Source organism: Salvelinus fontinalis, chromosome 11, assembly GCF_029448725.1.
Source record: "Salvelinus fontinalis isolate EN_2023a chromosome 11, ASM2944872v1, whole genome shotgun sequence".
Classification (NCBI taxonomy): Eukaryota; Metazoa; Chordata; class Actinopteri; order Salmoniformes; family Salmonidae; genus Salvelinus; species Salvelinus fontinalis.
This window is the reverse complement of record NC_074675.1, coordinates 15,375,853-15,401,805: the sequence shown is the minus strand read 5'-3', so window position 1 is coordinate 15,401,805 and position 25,953 is coordinate 15,375,853. Positions and strand designations below refer to the sequence as shown.

At 44.7% G+C, this 25,953-nt stretch overlaps 1 protein-coding gene across 3 annotated transcripts in view; it reads left to right on the top strand.

Moving 5' to 3' along the window:
* The window catches only part of LOC129865137 (apoptotic protease-activating factor 1-like), a 67,715-nt gene that overhangs the window by 14,738 nt on the left and 27,024 nt on the right, over positions 1-25,953 (top strand). Inside the window, exons 10-26 of one of the 3 annotated variants that reach the window (XM_055937641.1) lie at positions 1,587-1,718; positions 2,172-2,285; positions 2,842-3,026; positions 3,389-3,515; positions 3,623-3,748; positions 3,943-4,083; positions 4,284-4,409; positions 4,606-4,758; positions 7,451-7,579; positions 7,819-7,944; positions 8,113-8,232; positions 8,329-8,454; positions 12,375-12,500; positions 13,777-13,911; positions 14,089-14,214; positions 19,733-19,858; positions 21,257-21,403. In XM_055937641.1, the coding sequence (XP_055793616.1) occupies positions 1,587-1,718; positions 2,172-2,285; positions 2,842-3,026; positions 3,389-3,515; positions 3,623-3,748; positions 3,943-4,083; positions 4,284-4,409; positions 4,606-4,758; positions 7,451-7,579; positions 7,819-7,944; positions 8,113-8,232; positions 8,329-8,454; positions 12,375-12,500; positions 13,777-13,911; positions 14,089-14,214; positions 19,733-19,858; positions 21,257-21,403 (2,265 nt within the window). Of the gene's footprint in view, positions 1-1,572; positions 1,719-2,171; positions 2,286-2,841; positions 3,057-3,388; positions 3,516-3,622; positions 3,749-3,942; positions 4,084-4,283; positions 4,410-4,605; positions 4,759-7,450; positions 7,580-7,818; positions 7,945-8,112; positions 8,233-8,328; positions 8,455-12,374; positions 12,501-13,776; positions 13,912-14,088; positions 14,215-19,732; positions 19,859-21,256; positions 21,404-25,953 lie in introns of those variants that run through there. The other 2 variants (XM_055937640.1, XM_055937642.1) reach the window with 2 other exon arrangements.

Below are 25,953 nucleotides of genomic sequence, written 5' to 3'. Positions count from 1 at the left end.
CAAACGTTTTCTGTCTTCACACACTGTTGCTGGTATTTTGGCCCATACCTCCATGCAGATCTCCTCTAGAGCAGTGATGTTTGTGGTCCCGTGTGGCTCAGTTGGTAGAGCATGGCGCTTGCAATGCCAGGGTTGTGGGTTCAATTCCCACGGGGGGACCAGGGTTCAATTCCCACGGGGGACCAGGATGAATATGTATGAACTTTCCAATTTGTAAGTCGCTCTGTATAAGAGCGTCTGCTAAATGACTTAAATGTAAATGTAATGTTTTGGGGCTGTTGCTGGGCAACACGGACTTTCAACTCCCTCCAAAGATTTTCTATGGGGTTGAGATCTGGAGACTGGCTAGGCCACTCCAGGACCTTGAAATGCTTCTTACGAAGCCACTCCTTCGTTGCCCGGGTGGTGTGTTTGGGATCATTGTCATGCTGAAAGACCCAGCCACGTTTCATCTTCAATGCCCTTGCTGATGGTAGGCTTTGTTACTTTGGTCCCAGCTCTCTGCAGGTCATTCACTAGGTCCCCCCGTGTGGTTCTGGGAATTTTGCTCACCATTCTTGTGATCATTTTGACCCCACGGGGTGAGATCTTGCGTGGAGCCCCAGATCGAGGGAGATTATCAGTGGTCTTGTATGTCTTCCATTTCCTAATAATTGCTCCCACAGTTGATTTCTTCAAACCAAGCTGCTTACCTATTGCAGATTCAGTCTTCCCAGCCTGGTGCAGGTCTACAATTTTGTTTCTGGTGTCCTTTGACAGCTCTTTGGTCTTGGCCATAGTGGAGTTTCGAGTGTGACTGTTTGAGGTTGTGGACAGGTGTCTTTTATACTGATAACAAGTTCAAACAGGTGCCATTAATACAGGTAACGAGTGGAGGACAGAGGAGCCTCTTGAAGAAGTTACAGGTCTGTGAGAGCCAGAAATCTTGCTTGTTTGTAGGTGACCAAATACTTATTTTCCACCGTAATTTGCAAATAAATTCATAAAAAATCCAACAATGTGATTTTCTGGATTTTTTTTTCTAATTTTGTCTGTCATAGTTGAACTGTACCTATGATGAAAATTAAAGGCCTCATCTTTTTAAGTGGGAGAACTTGCACAATTGGTGGCTGACTAAATACTTTTTTGCCCCACTGTATAAGGAAAACACTGTCTTCTGGAGAATCAATGTACATAGAACTTGGAAAACTAGACAGTCACTTATAGAATGAATCAGTTAGACTCATGTCTTCTATGCCCTGCATTATTGGGACATCAATCTACTATAATTAAGCAATAAGGTCCGTGGGGTTTGTGGTGTATGGCCAATATACCACGGCTGAAGGCTGTGTCCAGGCACTCCGTGTTGCGTCGTGCAAAAGAACAGCGCTTCGCCGTGGTATATTGGCCATATACCACAAACCCCCGAGGAGCCTTATTGCTATTATAAACTGGTTACCAATGTAATTAAAGCAGTTAAAATAAATGTTTTGTCATGTCTGTGCTATATGGTCTGTTATACCACCGCTGTCAGCCAATCAGCATTCAGGGCTAAAACCACCCAGTTTATAATATGGTATGTTTTTGAACAAGTGTGTGTGTTCCAGAGCCTCCACACCAAGGTGGTGCGTCAGTACCAGCAGCACTACAGCCAGGGTCCCCCCACCTCAGGAGATGAAGAGTGCCTCTACTGGTTCAGATTCCTCACCTACCACATGGCCAAGGCCAACCTCACACAGGTACGCACACACAAACACACACATCTAAATCAAATCAACATTTTTGGGTCGCATACACAGTTTAGCAGATGTTATAGCGGGTGCAGGGAAATGCTTGTGTTACTAGCTCCTAACAGGTACACAAATAATCAAACTAAATCCAATTAACAACCCAAATAACACTTTCAGAGCTTGTGTTTGAGCTTGTGTGTGAGAGAGCTGGTGTGTGTGACTTTGAGCTGGTGTGTGTTTTGTGAGCGAGTCTCTCTTTGCGTCTTGCTACAGGAGATGGTGTGATGGCTGTTCAACAGTCTGATGGAGATAAAAGCACCACTCCGTATGATGGAGCCCTTCGCCAGACAAGCACAAGTCGCTAATGTCTCTTTCTCTCTCCCTGTATATATCTCTCTCTCTTTCTGTTACCCTTACACCCCTCCCTTCCTTCTCTCCTCTCCTCCCCCCCTCTCTCTTTAGGAGTTGTACTCTCTGATGTTCTCTCTGGACTGGGTCAGAACTAAAGCTCAGATTATGGGACCGGCTCATCTTATCAATGACTATGTGGAGTACGGCGCCATACTGGACAAAGAGGTCAGGATTTGATCAAAACCAAGTTCACTGAGGAACTTAGTGTACCATGTTTTATCCTAATTTGATATAGTTTTCTGATCTTGCGGTAGGTATCAATTCCTCGTAAGTCAATGGTGGCCTAACGGTTAAGAGCATTGGGCCTGTAACCAAAACGTCGCTGGTTTGAATTCCTGGGCCGACTAGGTGAAAAATTTGTCCTTGAGCAAGGCACTTAACCCTAATTGCTCCTGTAAGTCTCTCTGGATAAGAGTATTTGCTAAATGACTACAATGTAGAAATGTCAATCCAAGAAACAGTTACTCATTTCATGCCTGTGAGTACAATTGTTCTGTTCCAATCTCTCCTTTCTCCCGCAGTGTGTACTTGTTCAATTCCCCTCATGGTTTTGAAAGGAAATGACTGTTGTATATAAACTCCCCCTAGCCTATGCCTACTCCAATCCAATGCTTTTATATTTGTGTAGTGAATAAATGCACACTTCAAGAAGCTGGACATATTATTGGGACGCACCCCGTTTGTCACATCCTCGCTGAGTCTCTCTTTATGGTCCCCCCAGAACAGCGAGGTGCGGGGCCACTTCCAGGAGTTCCTGTCTCTGAACGGCCACCAGTTGGAGCAGCGTCCGTTCCCTGACGTAGTGCAGCTGGCCCTGTCCCAGCCAGACTCCTCTGAGGTGTACCGCCAGGCCCTGCTGCAGGCGCAGGAGAGGGCCACCACAGGGGGACTCTACCTTGACTGGGTGTCAGTAGTAGGCCCATACACACTGCTCATGTGCTTATAAGCGTACTCACTACTTAATCTGTGTACAGTATTGACCCCTACCTCTTACTCCCTAGCCCTTATGCATTCCATTCCCCTGTCAACCATACCCTAACCATAGAGTTGGTTTTGTGTCACAATTACCACACAGCCTGTTTTAGCGTAGTGTCAGTGGCACTGCCCATGTTAAAACAGAAGCCATTGTAAATGCAAAAGACGTGTCCTCTATCCAACTCTATGACCCTCACTCTAAGTTTTAGTCTCATTCCCTGATGTTCAACTTCCTCTAACATCCCCTCATGCTCACTTTCTCTTAAGTCATTTATGGTTGTGGTTTGTTCCAGGAACAAAAGTAGTCTGAAGAGCCTGTCTCGTCTGGTGGTCCAGCCCCACCAGGGATCCATCTACTCTGCCTGCTTCTCCCACGACGGCACCAATATCGCCTCCTGTGGCTCCAGCAAGACACTGCGAGTAAGACACACATTTTTTTGAAATAAATCTTCACCCACTATCTCCCACACATCCTTGTTTGTGTGAGTGGGTGTCCTCTATAAACTCTGCCCTGTGTGCGTCTCCAGGTGTTTAAGAGCACCTCTGGGGAGAAGCTGCTGGAGATCCAGGCCCACGACGATGAGGTGCTCTGCTGCGCCTTCTCCCCGGATGACCGTCTCCTAGCAACCTGCTCCAGTGATAGGAAGGTCAAGGTATGGTGTGGTGTGGAACCCTCCCCTCTGCCATTCAAACTTTGGACAGACTTAAGACAGACTTGCCTGACAACCCGACTTCGACAGACGGGAGTCGTTTGTCTGTCTCTAATCTGTGTTGTATAAAAGGTTTGGAAAGCAAATAAAAGAGAGTTGTATATCTGTGTAACTACAGTATCTGTGTTGTGTGCCAGGTTTGGAACGTGGAGCGTGGGACTCTGATGAGGGTGTTTGAGGACGAACATGAGGAGCAGGTCAACCACTGTCAGTTCACCAACACAAGCTTACGCCTCCTACTGGCCACCTGCTCCAACGACAAGTTCATGAACACCAAGGTGTGTCTGTGGTGTAGTGTGTGTGTGTTTGCGTGTTTCTGTTGTGTGTGTGATATTAAAACCATAAAGTAGGCCACATTTTTTGCACTCTGGCTATAAGAGGTGTATGTATGTATGTATGTATGTATGTATGTATGTGTAAATATATATATGTGTGTATGTATATATATATATATATCTATCCCACCCTCTCTCTCTAGCTGTGGAACATCAATAAACCCTCCTCCCAGAACACCATGTTTGGTCATTTGGAGCCTGTCAATCACTGCTGTTTCTCCCCTGATGACGCCTACCTCTCCACCTCTTCCAGCGACGGAACCCTGAAGGTGGGCGGAGCATAGTCACCACCTATGGCTTTGTGTGTTTATATCAGCAAATATAGATAAAGGTTTTTCATTTAGGTGTAGGCTACTAGTATGTATTTAACAACATTAATTTTACGTACCTGTGTATGTGTTTCCGTGCACGTATGTGTACATGCATGTGTGCGTGCCTACCTGTGTGCTTGCGTGTGTGTTTCAGCTGTGGGAGGTGTCCTCGGCCAATGAGTGGAAGTCCATAGACGTGGCGGACATGTTCCCGGAGCAGAGCGAGCAGACTGAGGTCATAGTGAAGTGCAGCACCTGGTCAGCAGACGGCAGGACCATCATCTGTGCTGCCAGGAACGCAGTCTTTGTGAGTGTTGAAGAGCCAGCCCTCCCCTGCTGAGTGAGTAAGCCTCTGCTCTGCTCCGTCAGGCTGGCATGGGGCCGTGGCGTGGGCACAGGGACTGAGAGGTGGTCCCCTGGCGGAGCTCCATGACTCGGGAACAGATTTGTTTAGCATGTTGGGATTCATCAGAGTAGGAGCTGGCAGAATATTGAATGGACTTCGGTAACTGGGGGCTAAGCTAATGCTCATGCTATGGCTAATACTACACTGAACAAAAATAGAAACACAACATGCAAGATTTTACTGAGTTACAGTTCATAAAAGGAAATCAAGTCAATTGAAATAAATTCATTAGACCCTAATCTATGGATTTCACATGACTGGGAATACAGATATGCATCTGTTGGTCACAGATACCGTAAAAAAAAAAAGGAGGGCCGTGGATTAGAAAACCAGTCAGTATCTGGTGTGACCACCATTTGCTTCATGCAGTGTGACACATCTCCTTTGCATAGAATTGATCAGGCTGTTGATTGTGGAATGTTTTGTCTGTGGACGACTAGCATGCAGATGAGCTTCCCTGTGATGGTTTCTGACAGTTTGTGCAGAAATTCTTCAGTTGTGCAAACCCACAGTTTCATCAGCTGTCCGGGTGGCTAGTCTCAGACTATCCTGGAGGTGAAGAAGCCGGATGTGAAGGTCCTGGGCTGGCATGTTTACACGTGGTCTGCGGTTGTGAGGCCGTTTGGACGTACTGCCAAATTCTTCTGCAGGTGGCTTATGGTAGAGAAATGAACATTCAATTCTCTGGCAACAGCTCTTGTTGACATTCCTGCAGTCAGCATGACAATTGCACACTCCCTCAACTTGAGACATCTGTGGCATTAACTACATAACATCAATTGGCAGAAATTAATTCATATCCACCACCTTATTGGTCCTGGAAATATTAATTTGAGAAAGAGTAGACTAACTGTCCTATGTACTGTCTTTCTCCAGATTGACTGTGTCCCGGAATGTTCACTCAGCCAAGATTCTAACCTTTATGATGTCATCAGGGCCATCCATTATGACATCACATACCTAAGTGGCCTACAACTTGTAAATGTGTCATTTCTAGTTTTGTATCAATAAAAACAGTTATACGATGCAGTAAACAACATTGTTGTTTACAAAAAGTCCAGGCCTTTCTGTAGCCTAACTGTGTAGCTTAACAGGCCCATGGTGTCTGTTCTCCAGTATAGAAGCACACACACGTCATTATTTTTAAAATACCCTGATATACGGTGTGTGTGTCTGACCGTGTTTGTGTTTCTTCACTTGTATGTATTTAAAGTATCTGACCTGTTGAATATTTACATGCAACAGTATACATATTAAGCACATAATATCTAGTATCTCCACTGAGTGTACAAATTTCGTCAGGGCATGGACTCTACAAAGTGTCAAGCGTTCCACAGGGATGCTGACTCCAATGCTTCCCACAGTTGTGTCAAGTTGGCTGGATGTCCTTTGGGTGGTGGACCATTCTTGATAAAACTGTGATAAACCCAGCAGCGTTGTAGTTTTTGACACAAACCAGTGCACCTGGCACCTACTACCATACCCAGATCAAAGGCACTTACATCTTTTGTCTTGCCCATTCACCCTCTGAATGGCACACATACACAATCCATTTCTCAATTGTCTCAAGGCTTAAAGAAGGATGTTTAACCTGTCTCCTCCCTTTCATCTACAATGAAAGTGGATTTAACAAGTGACATCTAAGGTTTTTACCAGGATTCACCTGGTCAGTCTGTCATGGAAAGAGCAGGTGTTCATAATGTTTTGTACACTGTGTCGACGCACTGCATAGCATATCTGTCAAATTCTGTCAATATATTTGTGTTCAGCGGTATGTTCTTGTCTAGCAACTGCTCCTAGAGCAATCTGTCCGTGAAGCAATGAGAATGCCCTGGACAACTTGTCTTTCATGTTTTGGTATTTGGGCCTGTCTGCCCGTCAGAGGGTAGACGCGTGTGTTCTGACTGAGAATGAAGCCATCCCACTCCTGGGAAATGTAAAGGTCTCTGTGTGTCCGTGTCTGTTCTCTCCACTCCAGGAATCAGAGTGGAGTTGAATGTCAGAGTTGTCAGTTTGTAGGCTAGTATTGATAGAAGAATAGATAGCTTGATGGACTTTAAAAATAATTACGGCACGTAGAAACAGCAGTTGGAACTCTTTTGTTTTCCACCTCAATCTCTCTTTTCTCTCCGTCTCTTTCCCTTTCTTTTCTTCGGTCTGCTTTTCCCTTCACAATCCCACACTTTGCAAAGTTGGAAGATATGGAAATCATCATCGATTGTTGAGATGCAGGTTGACATGTATTGTCATGAGTCTTGCCCTGGAGGCAGAACTGAGTGGTTCCGCTAGATGGGACAGCTTATCAGGCTATTACCATATTGCTTCTATCTAATCCCGTCCCGTCTTGTCCTTTACAGTTCACATTACATTTGAGTCATTTAGCAAACACTCCAGAGCAACTTACAATTAGATCTCTACATGGTCCGACCTAACAACCTATGAGCCCTCCAAGGGGCCAACAAGAAGTGTCTAGAAAGTTCTCACTAGCTTATGCATGGAATCTATTTTGTGCCCCACATATTGGCAGTTGCACTAGAGAGCGATCACCAGCTATAACTATGGTGTAGTGACAGATCCCTCCTGCTGTTCCCAGGTGTTTGAAGTAGAGACGGCGGCCATGTTGTTGGAGATCCGGACCAGTCGTCTGAGCACGGTGCAGTACTGTCACGCCTGTCCCAGCAGCAACCTGGTGGCCATCGCACTGTCACACTATGCTGTGGAGGTACACACACACACACACACACACACACACACACACACACACACACACACACACACACACACACACACACACACACAGAGCCTGTTGACTATTACACTGTGCCATGTAGGTACACACACACACACAGCCTGTTGACTATTACACTGTGCCATGTAGGTACACACATGGTGGTTATAGCCCTATCAAACTACTACACCATCATACGGCAGGATATGACATCATACGTCTCTTCCCTCCAGCTGTGGGACATAGAGACCAGTAAGAAGATGGCTGACTGTAGTGGTCATCTGAGCTGGGTTCATGGAGTCCAGTTCTCCCCTGACGGATCTCTACTGCTCTCCTGTTCTGATGATCAGACCGTCAGGGTAAGTGTGTGTGTGTGTGTGTGTGTGTGTGTGTGTGTGTGTGTGTCTGCTGTCTGTCAATAATTTGTCCAATCTGTCTTCATCAGTTAACCCTTTTCGTGACATATTGTACTTAACCATTTAACATTTTTAATGGCATAAAAAATGTAATGCCTTGGTGTGTGTCAGGTGTGGGAGACTAATAAAGTCCACACCTCCTCGGCTGTCTGTCTGAAGAGGGACTCTGACGTGCTCTTTAACAACGGTGACATTACTGTGGTCGCCGCCGACAACTGCAACAGACTGCAGGTGAGAGGACTAGGCTGGACTCGCGCGCGCACACAATGATGTCTTACAGATGTGACAGGTGTTAACCCAGCAGGCTGACGTGTGTGTGTGTGTCAGGTGAGGGATGGGAGGACCGGAGCGGTGATGTTCCAGTCAGAGGACCAGGAGTCTCGTATCCGCTGCACTGCTATCTGCTCACAGACCTCAGCCGTGGGGCTGGGTCGAGAGGATGGGACGATACAGGTACATACACACACACACACATACAGGTACGCTCACATATACACACACCTACACACACTTTTCCCCTCACACACATACCAGAAAGCAAAAATCTTCAAGGACACAAAGTAGGAAAATGCTTACGTATAATTTATGCTTAACTTGACAAAAGTGCAGGTGCTATGAGGGAAAAGTGCCAGGAATGTAAAAGGCTTTTTGGCTAGAGAAGACTGTATCACTGCCAAACTTGATAAAAACCAACTGAGCTGTAGGAAAGGCATGAAGAGACATTTTTTTTCAGGTAAAGCTGTACACAATGTTACACCAAAACTAAGTTTGACAGTTTTACCACTGGTGCTGTTCTAGTAGCGTTGTGACTACTGTGGTCTGCCTATGCTTGGAAGAGTTGGTCGATGTGGTGTGTAAAAATCATGTTCACCTTGCTGGCGGAGGTGTTTCTCACATCCAGTAATGTCTGGTGACATTGTGCTGGAACCCTCTCTGTCTGGCCTGTCAACCCTGTCTCAGTCCTACTGTACTGTGCCATACCCAGCTCTCTTTCTCTCTCTGTCTGGCCTGTCAACCCTGTCTCAGTCCTACTGTACGGTACCCAGCTCTCTTTCTCTCTCTGTCTGGCCTGTCAACCCTGTCTCAGTCCTACTGTACGGTACCCAGCTCTCTTTTTCTCTCTCTGTCTGGCCTGTCAACCCTGTCTCAGTCCTACTGTACGGTACCCAGCTCTCTTTCTCTCTCTGTCTGGCCTGTCAACCCTGTCTCAGTCCTACTGTACGGTACCCAGCTCTCTCTCTCTCTCTGTCTGTCTGGCCTGTCAACCCTGTCTCAGTACTAATGTACTGTACGGTACCCAGCTCTCTCTCTGTTCTCTCTCTTTCTGCTTCTCTTTTCTAGTTGTCATAAATTCGATTTTTCCTACTTTTGTCCTTTTCTTCCTCATACTCTCCTCTATCATTTATTCCCACTCTCTGCTCTACTTGCTCCATCGCTCCCTGTCTCTATGATAAATGACTGCTTACTGTGAGCCGAGGAAAATCTGGTCCCTTTTGGAAGTGTGTGTGGAGACTCAGGGATGTCCCTGGAAGTGGTAGTAAGTAGTGTCACACACCCTCTTTTCCCCTGGCAGGTGTGTAGAACTCTGTACTCCAGTTGGGGCCGCTCCTCAGGAACCTCTAATTAATGAAGGGGGCCTGGGCTCTAACCAACACAGGGGTTAATGGATTATAATAACTCAGGCCTCTTCTCTCTCACACACACACCTGGGTGTCTGTCTACTCTTCTCAGTCAAGAGGGGGATGAGGACAGAGGGTTGAGGGTTGAGGACATAGGGATAATAATGATTGAAATGAGTGGATCTGAAAGACACTGCAGGGTTGTGTAATATCAGTTAGTTAATATGTGAAAAGTGGGCATACCATGGAAATGTTGGTTTCACTGTGAGTATACTTGTGTTGGTCTTTACACCTGTTCCATTACATCTAATTCCTCTCATCTACACCAGAGGGAGCTGCTGCTTTGTGTCCTTCCAGGTCCGCTGCTGCAGTAGTTTGCCCCCCCCCCCCCCTCTCATTCGCACTCTCTCCCTCTACCTCTTGCTCTTTCTCTTGCTCTCTCTCTCTGTCTTTGTCTCTCTCTCGCTCGTTCGCTCTCTACATCAGAGCCACTGTGCTATTAGAGCAGAGAGGTAACAAATTGACCAGAACTCTAATGAACTCACAAAGCAATGCCCTCGTTGTCATTGACTCAGTTTGACGCATGCCTCACATTCTAGTCTTCTTTCTGGGCCTTAATTGCCACTTTGATTGGCTCGGTTCTCTCCTCTGTTGAAATGACATGCTGTTTTTCTATTAAGAAGGAAAAGAAGAGAGGGTGAGCTGGAGAAAGAGAGGGACAGGAGTGTTGAAAAGAGTGACTGTGTGTGTTCTACCCCAGGCAGGAGGGATGACAGTTAGGCAGGTACTGAGGACCATTGGATGGAGGACTCTACAGCGGCTGACCCCTCACAAGGGCTTGTTGCTGGCGCTAGGGCTAGAAACAGGCAGTGTGCAGGTATGGTAGCGTGATACGGCATCTGTGCGCGTCAGTGGAGGCTGCTGAGGGGAGGACGGCGCATAATAATGGCTGGAATGGAGTCAATGGAATTGTATCGAACACATGGTTTCTATGTGATTGATACCAGTCCAGCCATTATTATGAGCCGTCCTCCCCTCAGCAGCCTCCACTGTGTGCTTCGACCTGGATTCAAATAATATTATAAATACTTTGCTTTAGTCTGCCTAGATGGTCAGGGTGTGCACTGTTGGGACTATTCCATTTGTCCATTGCACCAGGCTCAATCAAGTCCTGATCTTTTTCAAATAGTATTTTAAGGTGTGTGTGTGTTCCTTGACCATCTCAAAGGGATTTTGATCAGTGTCAGGGCGAGGGATAGCTCCGGTACTGTGCAGTGATCTATTGTTCAAATGGAGTTTAAGGTGCACGTCACAGCATATCTTTCTGTGTGCAGTATGACACTAGGGAGTCAGCAGATGTGGATGTAAACAGATTAGGGATCAGTACATGTTAACCCGCTCATCGTAAGGTGCTCCGATGACCACTGCTCTCAGATCAGATCTGTGCTGCTTTCGTTGATCTGTTTATTCCTAAGCGTCATAAGCCAAACTAGTATTCCTAACGCTAACATGTTTTACTCAACCTTTCCCTCATATCGCCCTGAGCACCCTCCGTGCTGCCTCATTCCCAAACCTTGAGATGAGCTGGCAACCTTTTGAAACCCGTTTCCCAGTAGCATCGCAGAGCGTCCTCTGGTTGGCATGCCCTTCGGCTAGCCTTCTCACACGTTTGTTTGAAGTAGGGTTTTATTTGAGAGGTTTAAATATTTTAGTACAAAGTGAATCCTAGATTGAGATTTCACCTTGTGGTGAGTGTCTCTGTGTGTGTGTGTGCATGCATGCATGTGTAGTCATTGTTTGTCTAAAGTTATGAGCTTGTGTGTTTCTTTGCCTTTTGGTTTATTGGTTTACACTATAGACATCTTACCAGGAGGGTTAATTGGGTTGAATTATTTTGCGATTATATTAATAGACTTCAAGTATGGCCCTTATTGTTTCTAAATCTTACCAAGTTTAATTGCTTAAGTTTGCAATAATTTGCAATAGTTCAATGTCAACAGAATTCAGCCTTAAAATTCTAGTCCAACTACTCAGTCAAGTTAGCAAAGATGGCGCAGGAAGTTTCTAAGACAGTTGGACTTCTAGGACCTCAATAATGTACTCTAGGTTGTCAGAGTTTCCGTTGTCTCCCTTATAAGATTAAAGTGGTTTTGTAACTTGAAGCCAGTTCTTTGAGCATCAGAGCTGCTTTTTCTCCTGCTGTGACAGTGTTGTCTGTCGAACCCTCACACAAAGCAGTCAGGGCAGATCCACTCTCCGAATGGGCTGATCAATCGCACGCAGAGCCCGGTAATATTTAAATGTTTTCCTTTTTGATGAGCTTATCACTGTCAACCCAAACGCATTACGTTGGTCTCCTTTTTTATTCTAATATATTTTTATTTTGCTCCACATCTTTATCTTTTACTAGTTTTGGTCTAGGCTTACCCATAGACAGTCAGAAGGTTATCGATTTATCCTCCCAGCTTTCCCCTCTAAATATCTCTGTCTTCCCTCCTCTTTCTGTCTCCCGTTTTCCATCTCACTTGAGCAGTTGCTTGTTTTTACACTTTTGGGAGCAAAATATTGTGTGACTATCTTATTTAATTTTCTTCTAAGTTTACTATTCTCTTAGTCAACACTTCTCCAACTTTTTGGGATGTGTGTCAACTCATGATCTTAATAGATTGTTTTTGCTCTTTTGACACAGTAATAAAGGATTGAAATGGAATCATCTGTCTCTCTCCCTTCTCCTTCCTCCCTCTCTCTCCCCAGGTGTTGGAGGTGCCGTCAGGGACCTCTCTAGCCACTCTTCAGGGTCACACCAGGACAGTTCTCCACTGCCAGTTCACCCCGGAGGGACACACTCTCATCACCTCCTCTGAGGACACCACCATACGGGTGGGGCCCTTCTCATCCTTCTTTTCTTCTTCTCTGTGGTTTGTTATTTCCCTCCCTGTGTGTCTGTGCGTGTCTGTTGCGCGTGTTTGTGTGTCTGTGCGTGCGTCTGATGTTTTCGGACTGTTCCGCTCTGTCACCCCTAACAGCTCTCCTCTACTGTTCCACCTCACTGAACATATCCTCTCATCTCCTCTTTTTCTCTCATCTCCTCTACTCTGTTTTTAGGACAGCTTGTCCACTGCTAGACTTATCTGCCTATCAGAAGTACACACGCTATCCAGAGCACCACCTTGCTGCAAATCAGAACAGCACAGCCTCACTTTGTATTCATCATACTCTGTATTCTCCCTTACTGTCCATGGACCGTCGTCTCCTGTTTAGTCCCTTACTGTCCATGGACCGTCTCCTATTTAGTCCCTTACTGTCCATGGACCGTCTCCTGTTTAGTCCCTTACTGTCCATGGACCGTCTCCTGTTTAGTCCCTTACTGGCCATGGGCCGTCTCCTGTTTAGTCCCTTACTGTCCATGGACCGTCTCCTGTTTAGTCCCTTACTGTCCATGGGCCGTCTCCTGTTTAGTCCCTTACTGTCCATGGACCGTCTCCTGTTTAGTCCCTTACTGTCCATGGACCGTCTCCTGTTTAGTCCCTTACTGTCCATGGACCGTCTCCTGTTTAGTCCCTTACTGTCCATGGACCGTCGTCTCCTGTTTAGTCCCTTACTGTCCATGGACCGTCGTCTCCTGTTTAGTCCCTTACTGTCCATGGACCGTCGTCTCCTGTTTAGTCCCTTACTGTCCATGGGCCGTCTCCTGTTTAGTCCCTTACTGTCCATGGACCGTCTCCTGTTTAGTCCCTTACTGTCCATGGGCCGTCTCCTGTTTATATGAATAATGTTTGAGTAGCTTCGCTGAAAAGGGAATAGTTGTTGGATAGATTCACTTTGAGGAAATGTTGACCTACAGGGATTGTGAATAGATCTATACAGTAAACATAGCTGTTACTCTGACCACTGACTTCTGGAGTGGTGAGAGTTTGATGTGTCAATCATTGTCTGAGATATTTGCATAGAGGCCAATATTCTGCCCAGTGCCCATTCCCTCCTAGCCGCTGAATACTCCAATTCTGGGCACAGATCCAGGATCAGCTTACCCTCCATAACTGTGGTTGTGCTAAATCCCTGGTTGAGGTGCAACTTTTACCCACTCCAGTGCCAGAAGGTGATCGCTCTCTCTTGCTCTCTCTCGCTGTCTCTCTCTCTCTCTCTCCCCCTGTAGGTGTGGAGGTGGAGGACAGGCGAGTGTGTGGTTCTGGAGGGCCACACGGAGCAGGTCAGATGCTTCTCTCTGCTCACCACCTCACCCTCCTCAGAGACACATCTCCTCAGCTGGTCCTTTGACGGCACCATCAAGGTAATACAAGCACATGTATGCAGTACCAGACAGACAGTAAGACTTAAACACACACACATGCATGCAAAACCTGTTAAAAGCAACAAGTTACGATCAGTGTGCACTTACATGAACTGAAGGATATTTACTAGAGGGAGGTGACACAAAGCGTCTCCCCCTCTCGCTCCCTCCCCCCAGGTGTGGGACATGTCTAGTGGTGAACGGCTGCAGGACCTAGTGTGTCACCAGGGGGCGGTGCTAGCCTGTGACGTGTCGCCTGACGGACAGCTCTTCGCCACCACCTCCGCTGACAAGACTGCCAAGGTAACACACAGACACGTGTCATCAGTATGTGACAGTACCTAGCCTAAATTCTTAGATCTGTGTGAGACAGACATGTTGTCTATATCATGATCCTTTCAGAACCGTGTGTATATTGTACATTATTATGCGGTCAACTAAAGGTCATTGGTAGCTTGAGGTGGACATGTAGCAGATGGTTACTGCGGCCGCTAACTTAGCCAGCGGTCAAGCCGCCCACTCGCCTCCCTGGCCCTCCAGCGGTCAAGCCGCCCACTCGCCTCCCTGGCCCTCCAGCGGTCAAGCCGCCCACTCGCCTCCCTGTCACTCCAGCGGTCAAGCCGCCCACTCGCCTCCCTGTCACTCCAGCGGTCAAGCCGCCCACTTGCCTCCCTGTCTCTCCAGCGGTCAAGCCGCCCACTTGCCTCCCTGTCTCTCCAGCGGTCATTAAGTCTGACTGCAACCTACAGACCGTACCGCTGCCCTCTCCTCCTACCTATCATTACCTGTGTCTGTGCGTGTTTGTGAGAGAGAGCAGGCTGCTGCTCAGCGGTTGACTTTGACACTGTAGGTTGGGAGAGGATCTCTCCTCTGACTAGGTTTTCACTGTCACCTTACTGTGTTTTTGCCCTCGATCGTCCTTCCTCGTTCTCTCCATCAGTTTGTATTGTTCCCTCTTTCTTCTACTTTCTATCCTTGTTTCCCCCTCTGTCTTCTGTCACAGGATCATTGAGTTGGTCACTCACTGTGGGAATGGCATTTGTCAGCATCCAACTTGGCATTGGAGGATTGCATGTTTCTGGTGTGTGGAGTGGGGGGGGTGTAATGGCTCAGTTCCCATTAACCACACTGTGTATTTCTGTTCACCAGACCAGCATGCTTTCATTAGTGCTTTGGACCTAGACACTCTGGTAATGATGTGGAATAGTAGTCTGAAGGGTTGGCTGTGGTTCCGCCATCCACAAACGAATACACACACACACACGCAGGCGCGCTCTCTCTCACACGCACATACAGTGCCTTGCAAAAGTATTCACCCCCCTTGCCGTGTTTCCTATTTTGTTGCATTAACAACCTGTAATTTAAGTGGATTTTTATTTGGAGTTCATGTAATGGACATACATAAAATAGTCCAAATTGGTGAAGTAAAATGAAAAAAATTACTTCTTTCAACAAAACAAAAAAACAACAACAAAAAAAAACAGAAAAGTGGTGTGTTCATATGTATTCACTCCCTTTGCTATGAAGCCCCTAAATAAGAGCTGGTGCAACCAATTACCTTCAGAAGTCACATAATTATTTAGATTGCACACAGGTGGACTTTATTTAAGTGTCACATGATCTCAGTGTATATATACACCTGTTCTGAAAGACCCCAGAGTCTGCAACACCACTAAGCAAGGGGCACCACCAAGCAAGCAGCACTATGAAGACCAAGGAGCTCTCCAAACAGGTCAGGGACAAAGTTGTGGAGAAGTACAGATCAGGGTTGGGTTATAAAAAAATATCTGAAACTTTGAACGTCCCACGGAGCACCATTTTAAATCCATTATTTTAAAAAATTTAAAGAATATGGCACCACATCAAACCTGCCAAGAGAGGGCCACCCACCAAAACTCACGGACCAGGCAAGGAGGGCATTAATCAGAGAGGCAACAAAGAAACCAAAGATAACCCTGAATGAGCTGCAAAGCTCCACAGCGGCGATTGGAGTATTTGTCCATAGGACCACTTTAAGCCGTACACTCCACAGAGCTGGGCTTTACGGAAGAGTGGCCAGAAAAAAATAAGCAAACATGTTTGGTGTTCGCCAAAAGGCATGTGGGAGACTCCCCAAACATATGGAAGAAGGTACTCTGGTCAGATGAGACTAAAATGTAGCTTTTTGGCCATCATGGAAAATGCTATGTCTGGCGCAAACCCAACACCTCCCATCACCCCAAGGACACCATCCCCACAGTGATGGTGCATCATGCTGTGGAGATGTTTGTCATCGGCAAGGACTGGGAAACTGGTCAGAATTGAAGGAATGATGGATGGTGCTAAATACAGGGAAATTCTTGAGGGGACACCTGTTTCAGTCTTCTAGAGATTTGAGATTGGGACGGAGGTTCACCTTGCAGCAGAACAATGACCCTAAGCATACTGCTAAATCAACACTTGATTGGTTTAAGGGGAAACATTTAAATGTCTTGGAATGGCCTAGTCAAAGCCCAGACTTCAATCCAATTGAGAATCTGTGGTATGACTGAAAGATAGATGGGTTCCGCTGGTGTACAGCAAACTTGAAGGAGCTGAGGCAGTTTTGCCTTGAAGAATGGGCACATGTGCAAAGCTTATAGAGACATACCCCAAGAGACTTGCAGCTGTAATTGCTGAAAAAGGTAGCTCTACAAAGTATTGACTTTGGGGAGGTGAATAGTTATGCACTCTCAAGTTTGACATTTTTTTTGTCTTAGTTCTTGTTTGTTTCACAAGAAATTTTTTTTTGCATGTTGTGTAAATCAAATGATACAAACCCCCCAAAATCTATTTTAATTCCAGGGTGTAAGGCAACAAAATAAGAAAAATGCCAAGGGGTGTGAATACTTTTGTAAGCCACTGTATGCACACATACACCCACTGTCTTTTTCTGTCTGCTAGCATAGGTCAAAGCCGAACCCGGAGTCTGATCGTCTTTGTCTGATAGAATAAAAGACGGAAGGTTTTTGTTCCACTCGTCTCTTTCTCCTCTGTTCCTTTCTCTCTCCCTTCCTCCCTCTGTCTTTTGACCTTCAGATGACTACGAGACGTTGTGCCAAATAACTTTTTAATCATCTACCATGTGATCATCATCAATCATCACCATCAAGCATGAAAGAGAGAGGGAGAGAGACGGACAGACAAAGACGGAGAAAATTTACTAAGAACATTGTGTTCTTGTAATAAACAGAGTATTCTTTATTATGTTAGTTTTTACTCTGTTTATTTAGAACCTAACAGACAACTAGGAAAAGCTCAAACCAAGTTTATTCACCAAATGGGTCAGATAGCTGAACAGAGAAAGACATGTTCCCACCAGCACAAGTGTGTATATATACCCCACTTTAGGTGGTCTCCTCCCTTTCTCTTAACATTACATATTTAATGGTAGGCAGGAAGGTAAGTGATGTGGGTAATAAACTGTTCCTTCTCCCTAAATGTGACCTGACCTCGGGCCGATTCCTCACTAATCCACAGCTCTCCGCCCTTATCAGTGACCACAACCATGTGATTGCCCTTTCCTTACTCAGTAACAGTCCAAGCCCCTGGCTCATATCCAACCTTAATTGACCCCACCATATATAGTACATTCCTCCTACAGATAACCATTCACTTCTGGTGTAGCAACTATTTCAAATTACAACCCAACAACTGAAACCAGACTGTGGCCCTTCTCCTTCCCATAGGATACCATGACGTCTAACAATAACATGTTCTAACAGAACGTAAACGTTCTAACAGAACGTAAACATTCTGCATTCCCCTCTCTCCCTCAGTACCCCGAACAAGGATATTTCAAGTTTAGAAGTCAGAACCTAACAATTATATGTACTTTACATACTGATGGGATTAAATTAAAATATGTTTACACTACCTTGTAGTTTACCAGTAAAATGGGCGGATGGTGAAGTAGACCTACTTCGTATTCACATCTCAAAAATATAAATAAAATTACCACAATTAATTTCAATAGAAAGTTAGCAAAAATAGATACGATTCTGCAACCATGGTGAGGTAAATACTTGTCTATTTATGGAAAAATCACATTGATTAACACTTTGATCCTATCACAGTTTACTTACTAATGGCACTGCCTTCTCCAAACGCCTCTTTTTTTACATCTTATGAGCAAAAAATATTTCATTTTATTTGGAATGTTAAGCCAGACAATTTAAAAGTGCCTATTTATATAATAATATGAGTTTGGGGGGCTAAAATTATTAAATATGAAATATTTAAACCTCTCACTTAAAGCTTCACTCATGCGTAAATTATACTTAAACCCAAAATGGTTATCCAGTAGATTATTAAGAAAGGCTCATCCTTTGTTCAAAAATAGCGTTTTTGTCTTCATACAGATTACAACTTCTCATTTCCGACTAATTGAAAATAAAATGTTGTTTAAAGTATCACCCTTTCTTAAACAAGCCATACAAACCTGGTTACAATTTCAGTATTATCCTCCAGAAAAGATACAACAAATGTTATGGTTAAAACTCAAATATACTGATTTAATTAAAAAAACATTCTTTATGTATTTTTTATTTTTTTTGGTATTATATTTATGAACGATATTATGACTAGAAATGGAGGAGTTATTCCCGTGTATTTTCGATAGCTGCATATTTGACATATCTGCTCAATCCTAATTTACAACCAACTGATTGCACCACTACCACAATGGAGGAGGCAAGTGGAGAAGGTAGGGAACTTGTTTACCTGCCATATATTAAAGATACAAATTGTCTGAAAAGGAATTGGCGTAAATAGAAAAACATATCAGTTCCATCTGAGGACAAAAATGTTGACAGCTGTGCCATACAGGATGTAAATGAATGGGAAGAGTGTTTTGACGTACCGATTCCATGGCACATGGTTTATGAACTGATACAAAAAATAACACTTGATTCAACACTTATTTTTTCAATTTAAATAATTATATAAATTCTTGCCACCAACAGAATGCTATATATATGGGGCATACAACAATCTCAGCTCTGTAGATTTGTCTGCGAAAAGACAGAATCACTTGATCATTTATTCTGCTATTTCACCTATGTAGCTTGTTTCTGGTCACAGGTTCAGGAAGGGTTAAAAAAATCACAACATTAACCTTGCAAATAGCAGTGTTGGGCAATTTGGAAAGCCATAGTCAGTCATTAAATAATATAATACTAGTAGGAAAAGTTTTAATCTTTAGCTCACAATCTGTGGATACTTTACAATTTAGAAAGGTAAAAAAATTATGTAAAACATCACAGTACAATTGAAAAATATCTGGTAGATGGAAACCAAACGAGGGTGGTCTATGGTGATAGGTGGGATGGGCTGAGAGTGGCTGAGGGGTGGGATTTGTAATAATACATAGTTTGGTAATGTATTATTGTTATGTGACTGCTTTATATAAAAGTACCATGTATGTATATGTAGCAGAAAAGCTGTAAAGAAAAAAATATATATATATATTTGTCCTCTGAAGAGGGGCGGTGGTGGATGGGTTAATAAAATGTAAAAATAGCATTATGGTATGGGCAGTATCATCTATCAAAGAAGCAGCCAGGAGGCTTTAATTGATGTCAGGCTCCATTTATTAGTGAGTTGAGCTACCAGACTAGCAGCATAGAGAAACAATAGACAGGCCTTCAGGGGGAAAAGGAAATTATTGAATTAACCAAGGCACTCTGCATATAGAAGTGGCCTAACCAAAATTGCTATGGTATGTTCAAAAGAACATATTTGAAAATGTTTTATTTTCGACAAACCTTTGTAACCTCCTGTTTCTCCTCTCATTGGCTCTCAGGTGTGGAGCAGTGCATCGTGGGAGTGCATGCGCCTGTTGAACGGTCACCAGGACTGTGTCCGCAGCTGCCGCTTCTCTTGGGACGGCCGGCGCCTAGCAACCGGTGACGACAACGGAGAGATACGGGTGGGTAGGGATAGAGGGATGGAAGGGGGGGAGGAAGGAAGGAAGGAAGGCGTGAGTGAAGGAGGGAAGTTGAGGGTTAGGGAGGGGTAGGTGAAGGAGTGAGCACATGAGTGAAGGAAGGAGCAATAGAAAAATCGAGAGAAGTGCTGCACCTCTAAAGAGACTGAGAGGATGATGTGGAGCAGGTGTGCAGGTCGGCAGGGGGGATGAAGAGGAAGGAAAGAAGGCGGAGGAGGGGAGGAAGTAGAAGACAGTCAGATTGAATCCCTAAGGCTCTGGCATCTGCATAGATCCTAGAGAAAGAGAGAAGGAGAGATGGAGGGAGAAGGGATGATGGAAATGAAGGGAAAGTGGGGTAAGAGAAGAAAGAGTGTGCAAGAGGGGATGACGGAAAATAAGAACAATTAAAGAGAAGAACCGGGAGAGTGAAAGATAGGGACAAACTAGGGACTGAAGAAAGGAGAGCGTGACAGAGGGACCTGTCTGTTCCTCTACAATCACATTGTTCCTCTACCAGCTGCTTTCCACAAACTATCCCTGACTGACTGTCTGACTAGTACATTTGAACTACACTCTAAAGTTTGTGAGTACACTCAAGTTTTCGAACCTGAAAAGTGATCTAATGTCGATGAGTCCACATCTCATGCCTCTTCCCAGGTTCGAAAACAACTGACAAACTTTTATTTTGGAGTGAACTGTCACTTTAAAATCATGTCATGACATGTCAATCATGTCTAGTCAATCATCCAGGGTTGTGTTCATTGGGCACCAAACAGAAGGAAACTGACTTAATCCACAAGATTGAATTACACTACATAGAGTAGAATATATGCCCCTCTTGTTTCTATGGAAACACTTGAGTCATTCTCAGTGAATCATGCAAGGTGTTAAATATAGCATGTTCTGTGTCCTATATAGACAGGACAGTATGGCTCATGGTTGTTAGTTGCATAACTCCAGGATTAAAATGGAGGGTTGTTTTACGTCTCTATGGTGCTTTATTAATCAGTGAAAGGAGTCATTGACTGAAAGGTAAAGTTGAAAAGCACAAGATACTGTAGCATTCAAGGACTGGATTATTGCACACCTAACTGTAGACTACTGGATGTCTATAATGTGGTAGTCACTAGATGGCCATGTTAGAAAGTACGAAAGTAGCCCGAACAGTACGGGAGATATTTGTTGTTATTTTAGTTTGTAGTTCTGGTTAGTTAGATATTTTCTGTCCGTCTACTCAAAAGGTTCCTAAGATACCAGGTTGATAATAAGTCCATAGCTGTCATTCACCCCACCATTTATAACTACTAGGTCTCATACACCCCACCATTTGTAACTACTAGATCTCATTAATTTGTCTAATTTTTCATTAGTTTGTCTCATGTGTGTCTCGTGTCTCAGCTGTGGAACGTGAAGGATGGTACTCTGCTTAAGATCTGTTCCTGTGACAACAAGGACGCCATGGACTCTCTGCACGGAGGCTGGGTGACCGACCTGCACTTCTCCCCAGACAACACTGTGCTGCTGTCTACAGGAGGATACATTAAGGTAGGAAACACACACACACACACACACACACGGAGAGACACACACACTTTTACAGAGACACACACACAAGCATGTAAAGACAAATAGATGCGCGCACACCCACACTAACGGGGAACAAACAGAGGTTTAAAGCACTATCGACCAGAGCCCTTGTCCCCCGGGGATTACATCATCACTGCCTGGTTAAAAAGCCAATCAGAGCCCGGCTGAGGCTGACCCCAGGTGATCCCTCCTCCTGTAAAACTGGAGGTAATCAGAGAGGAGTAGCAGACACACACTCCGCAATCCAATCAAGTTGGGAGGAGGATGAGATATGAAATCTCACTCACACTCTCACTGTGACTATTGTTTTGGGAGTACTATAAACCTACTGTGGTGTAAGAAAGCTTGGGGGCATTACATTTAGCATACGTGGGTGGGCGTGGATGGGCGGGCGGGCGTGGGTGTGAGAGGAGAGAGAGAGGGAGTTTCTTGCCTGAGTGATTTCAGGAAAATTCAACAGCAGCATTCCTTATCTCACTTGTCTGTTCCGCTCTGAATTCTAAAAGCCTCTAGTAAATGTATGAAGTATATTAAACCAGTGATTTTAACGTACATTGGATCAATGTGATGGATGTTTTCCTTCTAATGTCTCTCAACACAACTCTCATGCGTGGCTCTTTTTATGTGATATTCAAGTGTCTGTTTGAATCAAACTGTATCCAAGAAACACTAAATAAATTGACTGCATGTTAATTTCAAACTTCTCTCGCAGTTGTTAGCTAGCCTTTTTGTTTGTTTTCTTCATTGGGAAGATTCTAGTTTCTATTGATGAGCCCCAGATCATTAAGCCCATTGTGATCAGTCAATATGTTGTGCATAGTGTTAATGCGTCAACTCCATGGATACTGATGGAGAACTTAGCTACTAAACTTAATGAGTCAACTCCATTGATACTGATGGAGAACTTAGCTACTAGACTTAATGAGTCAACTCCATTGATACTGATGGAGAACTTAGCTACTAAACTTAATGCGTCAACTCCATGGATACTGATGGAGAACTTAGCTACTAAACTTAATGCGTCAACTCCATGGATACTGATGGCGAACTTAGCTACTAGACTTAATGAGTCAACTCCATTGATACTGATGGAGAACTTAGCTACTAGACTTAATGAGTCAACTCCATGGATACTGATGGAGAACCTAACTACTAGACTTAATGAGTCAACTCCATGGATACTGATGGAGAACCTAACTACTAGACTTAATGAGTCAACTCCATGGATACTGATGGAGAACCTAACTACCAATTCCATCATTACCTCCTGATGACACTCGCTCTTATCCAGAGTGGTAGATGGACAGAATACCTCTTCATCACTCTATCACTTCCTCTTTCCACACTTCCTCTCTTTCTCCTGAGGCGCGTTGACTTGATGGATCTGAGCATGTGTGGATGTAACGAGCAGTGATTGTTTATTATGCCTGTCTGCGCTGAAGAGGAGAATCCCTTGTAATGAGCGTTGATTGATTTATCGTGGGTGAGAGGTGAGCTGTCAGTCATAATAATTGCCGTGGCAGCTGTGTATTCATAGTTAAACGATGGCTAATTTAGCCTGGGGAGCCGTGGGGACAGAATAAATAAAACGGACTAATTGCATCTGTATGTATTAACAGTGGGCCTTATTCAATCCAACCTGTATCCAGATTTCAGCTGGAAATTATTACAAAATGTACAGCACTGGAACAAAATAAGAGACCACAGCCTCCCGGGTGGCGCAGTGGTCTAGGGCACTGCATCGCAGTGCTAGCTGCGCCACCAGAGTCTCTGGGTTCGCGCCCAGGCTCTGTCGCAGCCGGCCGCGACCGGGAGGTCCGTGGAGCGACGCACAATTGGCATAGCGTCGTCCGGGTTAGGGAGGGTTTGGCCGGTAGGGATATCCTTGTCTCATCGCGCTCCAGCGACTCCTGTGGCGGGCCGGGCGCAGTGCGCGCTAACCAAGGGGGCCAGGTACACGGTGTTTCCTCCGACACATTGGTGCGGCTGGCTTCCGGGTTGGAGGCGCGCTGTGTTAAGGAGCAGTGCGGCTTGGTTGGGTTGTGCTTCGGACCTTCGTCTCTCCCGAGCCCGTACGGGAGTTGTAGCGATGAGACAAGATAGTAATTACTAGCGATTGGATACCACGAAAATTGGGGAAAAAATTTGATATTTTTTTATTTTTATAAATAAATAATAAGAGACCACTGCAAAATGATCAGTTTCTCTGGTTTTACTATTTATAGAGATGTGTTTGAGTAAAATGAACATTTTTGTTTTGTTCTATAAACTACTGACAACATTTCTCCCAAATTCCAAATAAAAATATTGTCATTTAGAGCATTTATTAGCAGAAAATGACAACTGGTCAAAATAACAAAAAAGATGCAGTGTTGTCGAATAATGCAAAGAAAATAAGTCATATTCATTTTTAAACAACACAATACTAATGTTTTAACTTAGGAAGAGTTCAGAAATCAATATTTGGTGGAATAACCCTGATTTTCCATCACAGCTTTCATGCGTCTTGGCATGCTCTCCACCAGTCTTTCACATTGATGTTGGGTGACTTTATGCCACTCCTGGCGCAAAAATTCAAGCAGTTCGGCTTTGTTTGATGGATTGTGACCATCCATCTTCCTCTTGATCCCATTCTAGAGGTTTTCAATGGGGTTCAGGTCTGGAGATTGGGCTGGCCATGACAGGGTCTTGATCTGGTGGTCCTCCATCCACACATTGACTGACCTGGCTGTGTGGCATGGGGCATTGTCCTGCTGGAAAACCCAATCCTCAGAGCAGAAGAAAGCAAGTTTTCTTCCAGGACAACCTTGTACGTGGCTTCATTCACGCGTCCTTCACAAAGACAAATCTGCCCGATTCCAGCCTTGCTGAAGCACCCCCAGATCATCACCGATCCTCCACCAAATTGCACAGTGGGCGTGAGACCTGGAGAGGCCTACAAGCCACAGTGTCTCGCACCCACTGTGAAAATGTGTCTTTGTGGAGGACGCATGAATCAAGCAACGTACAAGGTTGTCCTGGAAGAAAACTTGCTTCCTTCTGCTCTGACAATTTTGGGTTTTGATTGATTTTAAAGCCTAGTTTGTACTGTAGCCTTGTCTGCCTGAAGAACACCATGTCTTTCCAAATGTTGATTTTGTATCACGCTGTATGAAAACTAACTTGAGGAAACAGCCAACAGTGAGCAGAACTTATCATTACAGACGTGTGTGTTCAGTAGAAGTGGTGCTGATGGGATCAGTGGTGCTGTGATGTTGATTCAATAAAGCTAGTCTCCCTGATGTCTGTCAACCCCTATCTGTCTCCTCCTTATGGCTTCCTGGAGTAACTTCCCACCACAACACTCACACTATCTCTGTCTTGCTATATTTAAAGGAGATTCTCTCTCTCTCTCTATTCTCCTCTCTCTATCTCTGGTCCCTTTCCATGGCCTCCTCTCTCATTATTGACCTATTTCTCTCTCTGTCTCTCTCTGTCTCTCTTCATGCACTCTCTCTCTCTCTTCATGCACTCTCTCTCTCTCTCCATCTCTAATTCTTTTCCATGCCATCTCTACCTCTGTCTCTGTCTATCTCTGTCTGGTCCATACGACAGGTATTATCAGGTAGTGTAATTAAAAGCAGCATGGTGTGTGACCCTCTGGGAGCTGTTCCAATGCTTCCTTAAGCCTCTGAGACACCAGGATAGGACATCACACGTGTGTGTGTGTGTGTGTGTGTCAGGGAGCGATAAGGTGTTTTGGGGCAGCTCTCTGAGTGAGGGTGTAATATCACACTGACCCCCATCACTCCTCTGTTGGCTGCCCGATAATACCTCACACAGCCTGTCTTACACCTGGGAGACAGCCCCCGACGACAGCTATATATCACACAGTCTGGCACACACCACGCACATGAAGACACACACACAGATACACAAACATGCAGACACAGGTATGCACATAGGTGCACTCAGAGAATCAGCGGGACCTCACAGATTCAGCATGAGTTGCTGTGAGACAATCTGTCATAGTGCCATGATCCAAGTAGAGGTGGGATGTGTGAAGAGGCTCATCCTGACACACACACACACACAGCAGGAGACCCCTAGTAATTCACACCGCGTGCGCATACTTACAGAAGCTTCATATCTTCCTCCTCTCCCCTACACCTCCACTGTTGCTAAGTCAACACTAGTCCTTAGGATTGAGGAGACATAGTATACATCCCAAATGGCACCCTATTCCCCTATTTAGTGCACTACTTTTGATCAGGGCCCAACTCGCTCTGGTCAACAGTAGCGCACTGTATAGGGGAAAGTGCACCATTTGATATGCAACCACCGACCAATACCAGTCAATACAGTACCAGTCAAAATTTTAGAACACACCTACTCATTCCAGAGTTTTTCTATATTTTGACTATTTTCTACTTTGTAGAATAATTGTGAAGACATCAAAACAATTAAATGACACATGGAATCATGTAAGTATTAAACAAATCAAAATATATTTTATAGCCACCCTTTGC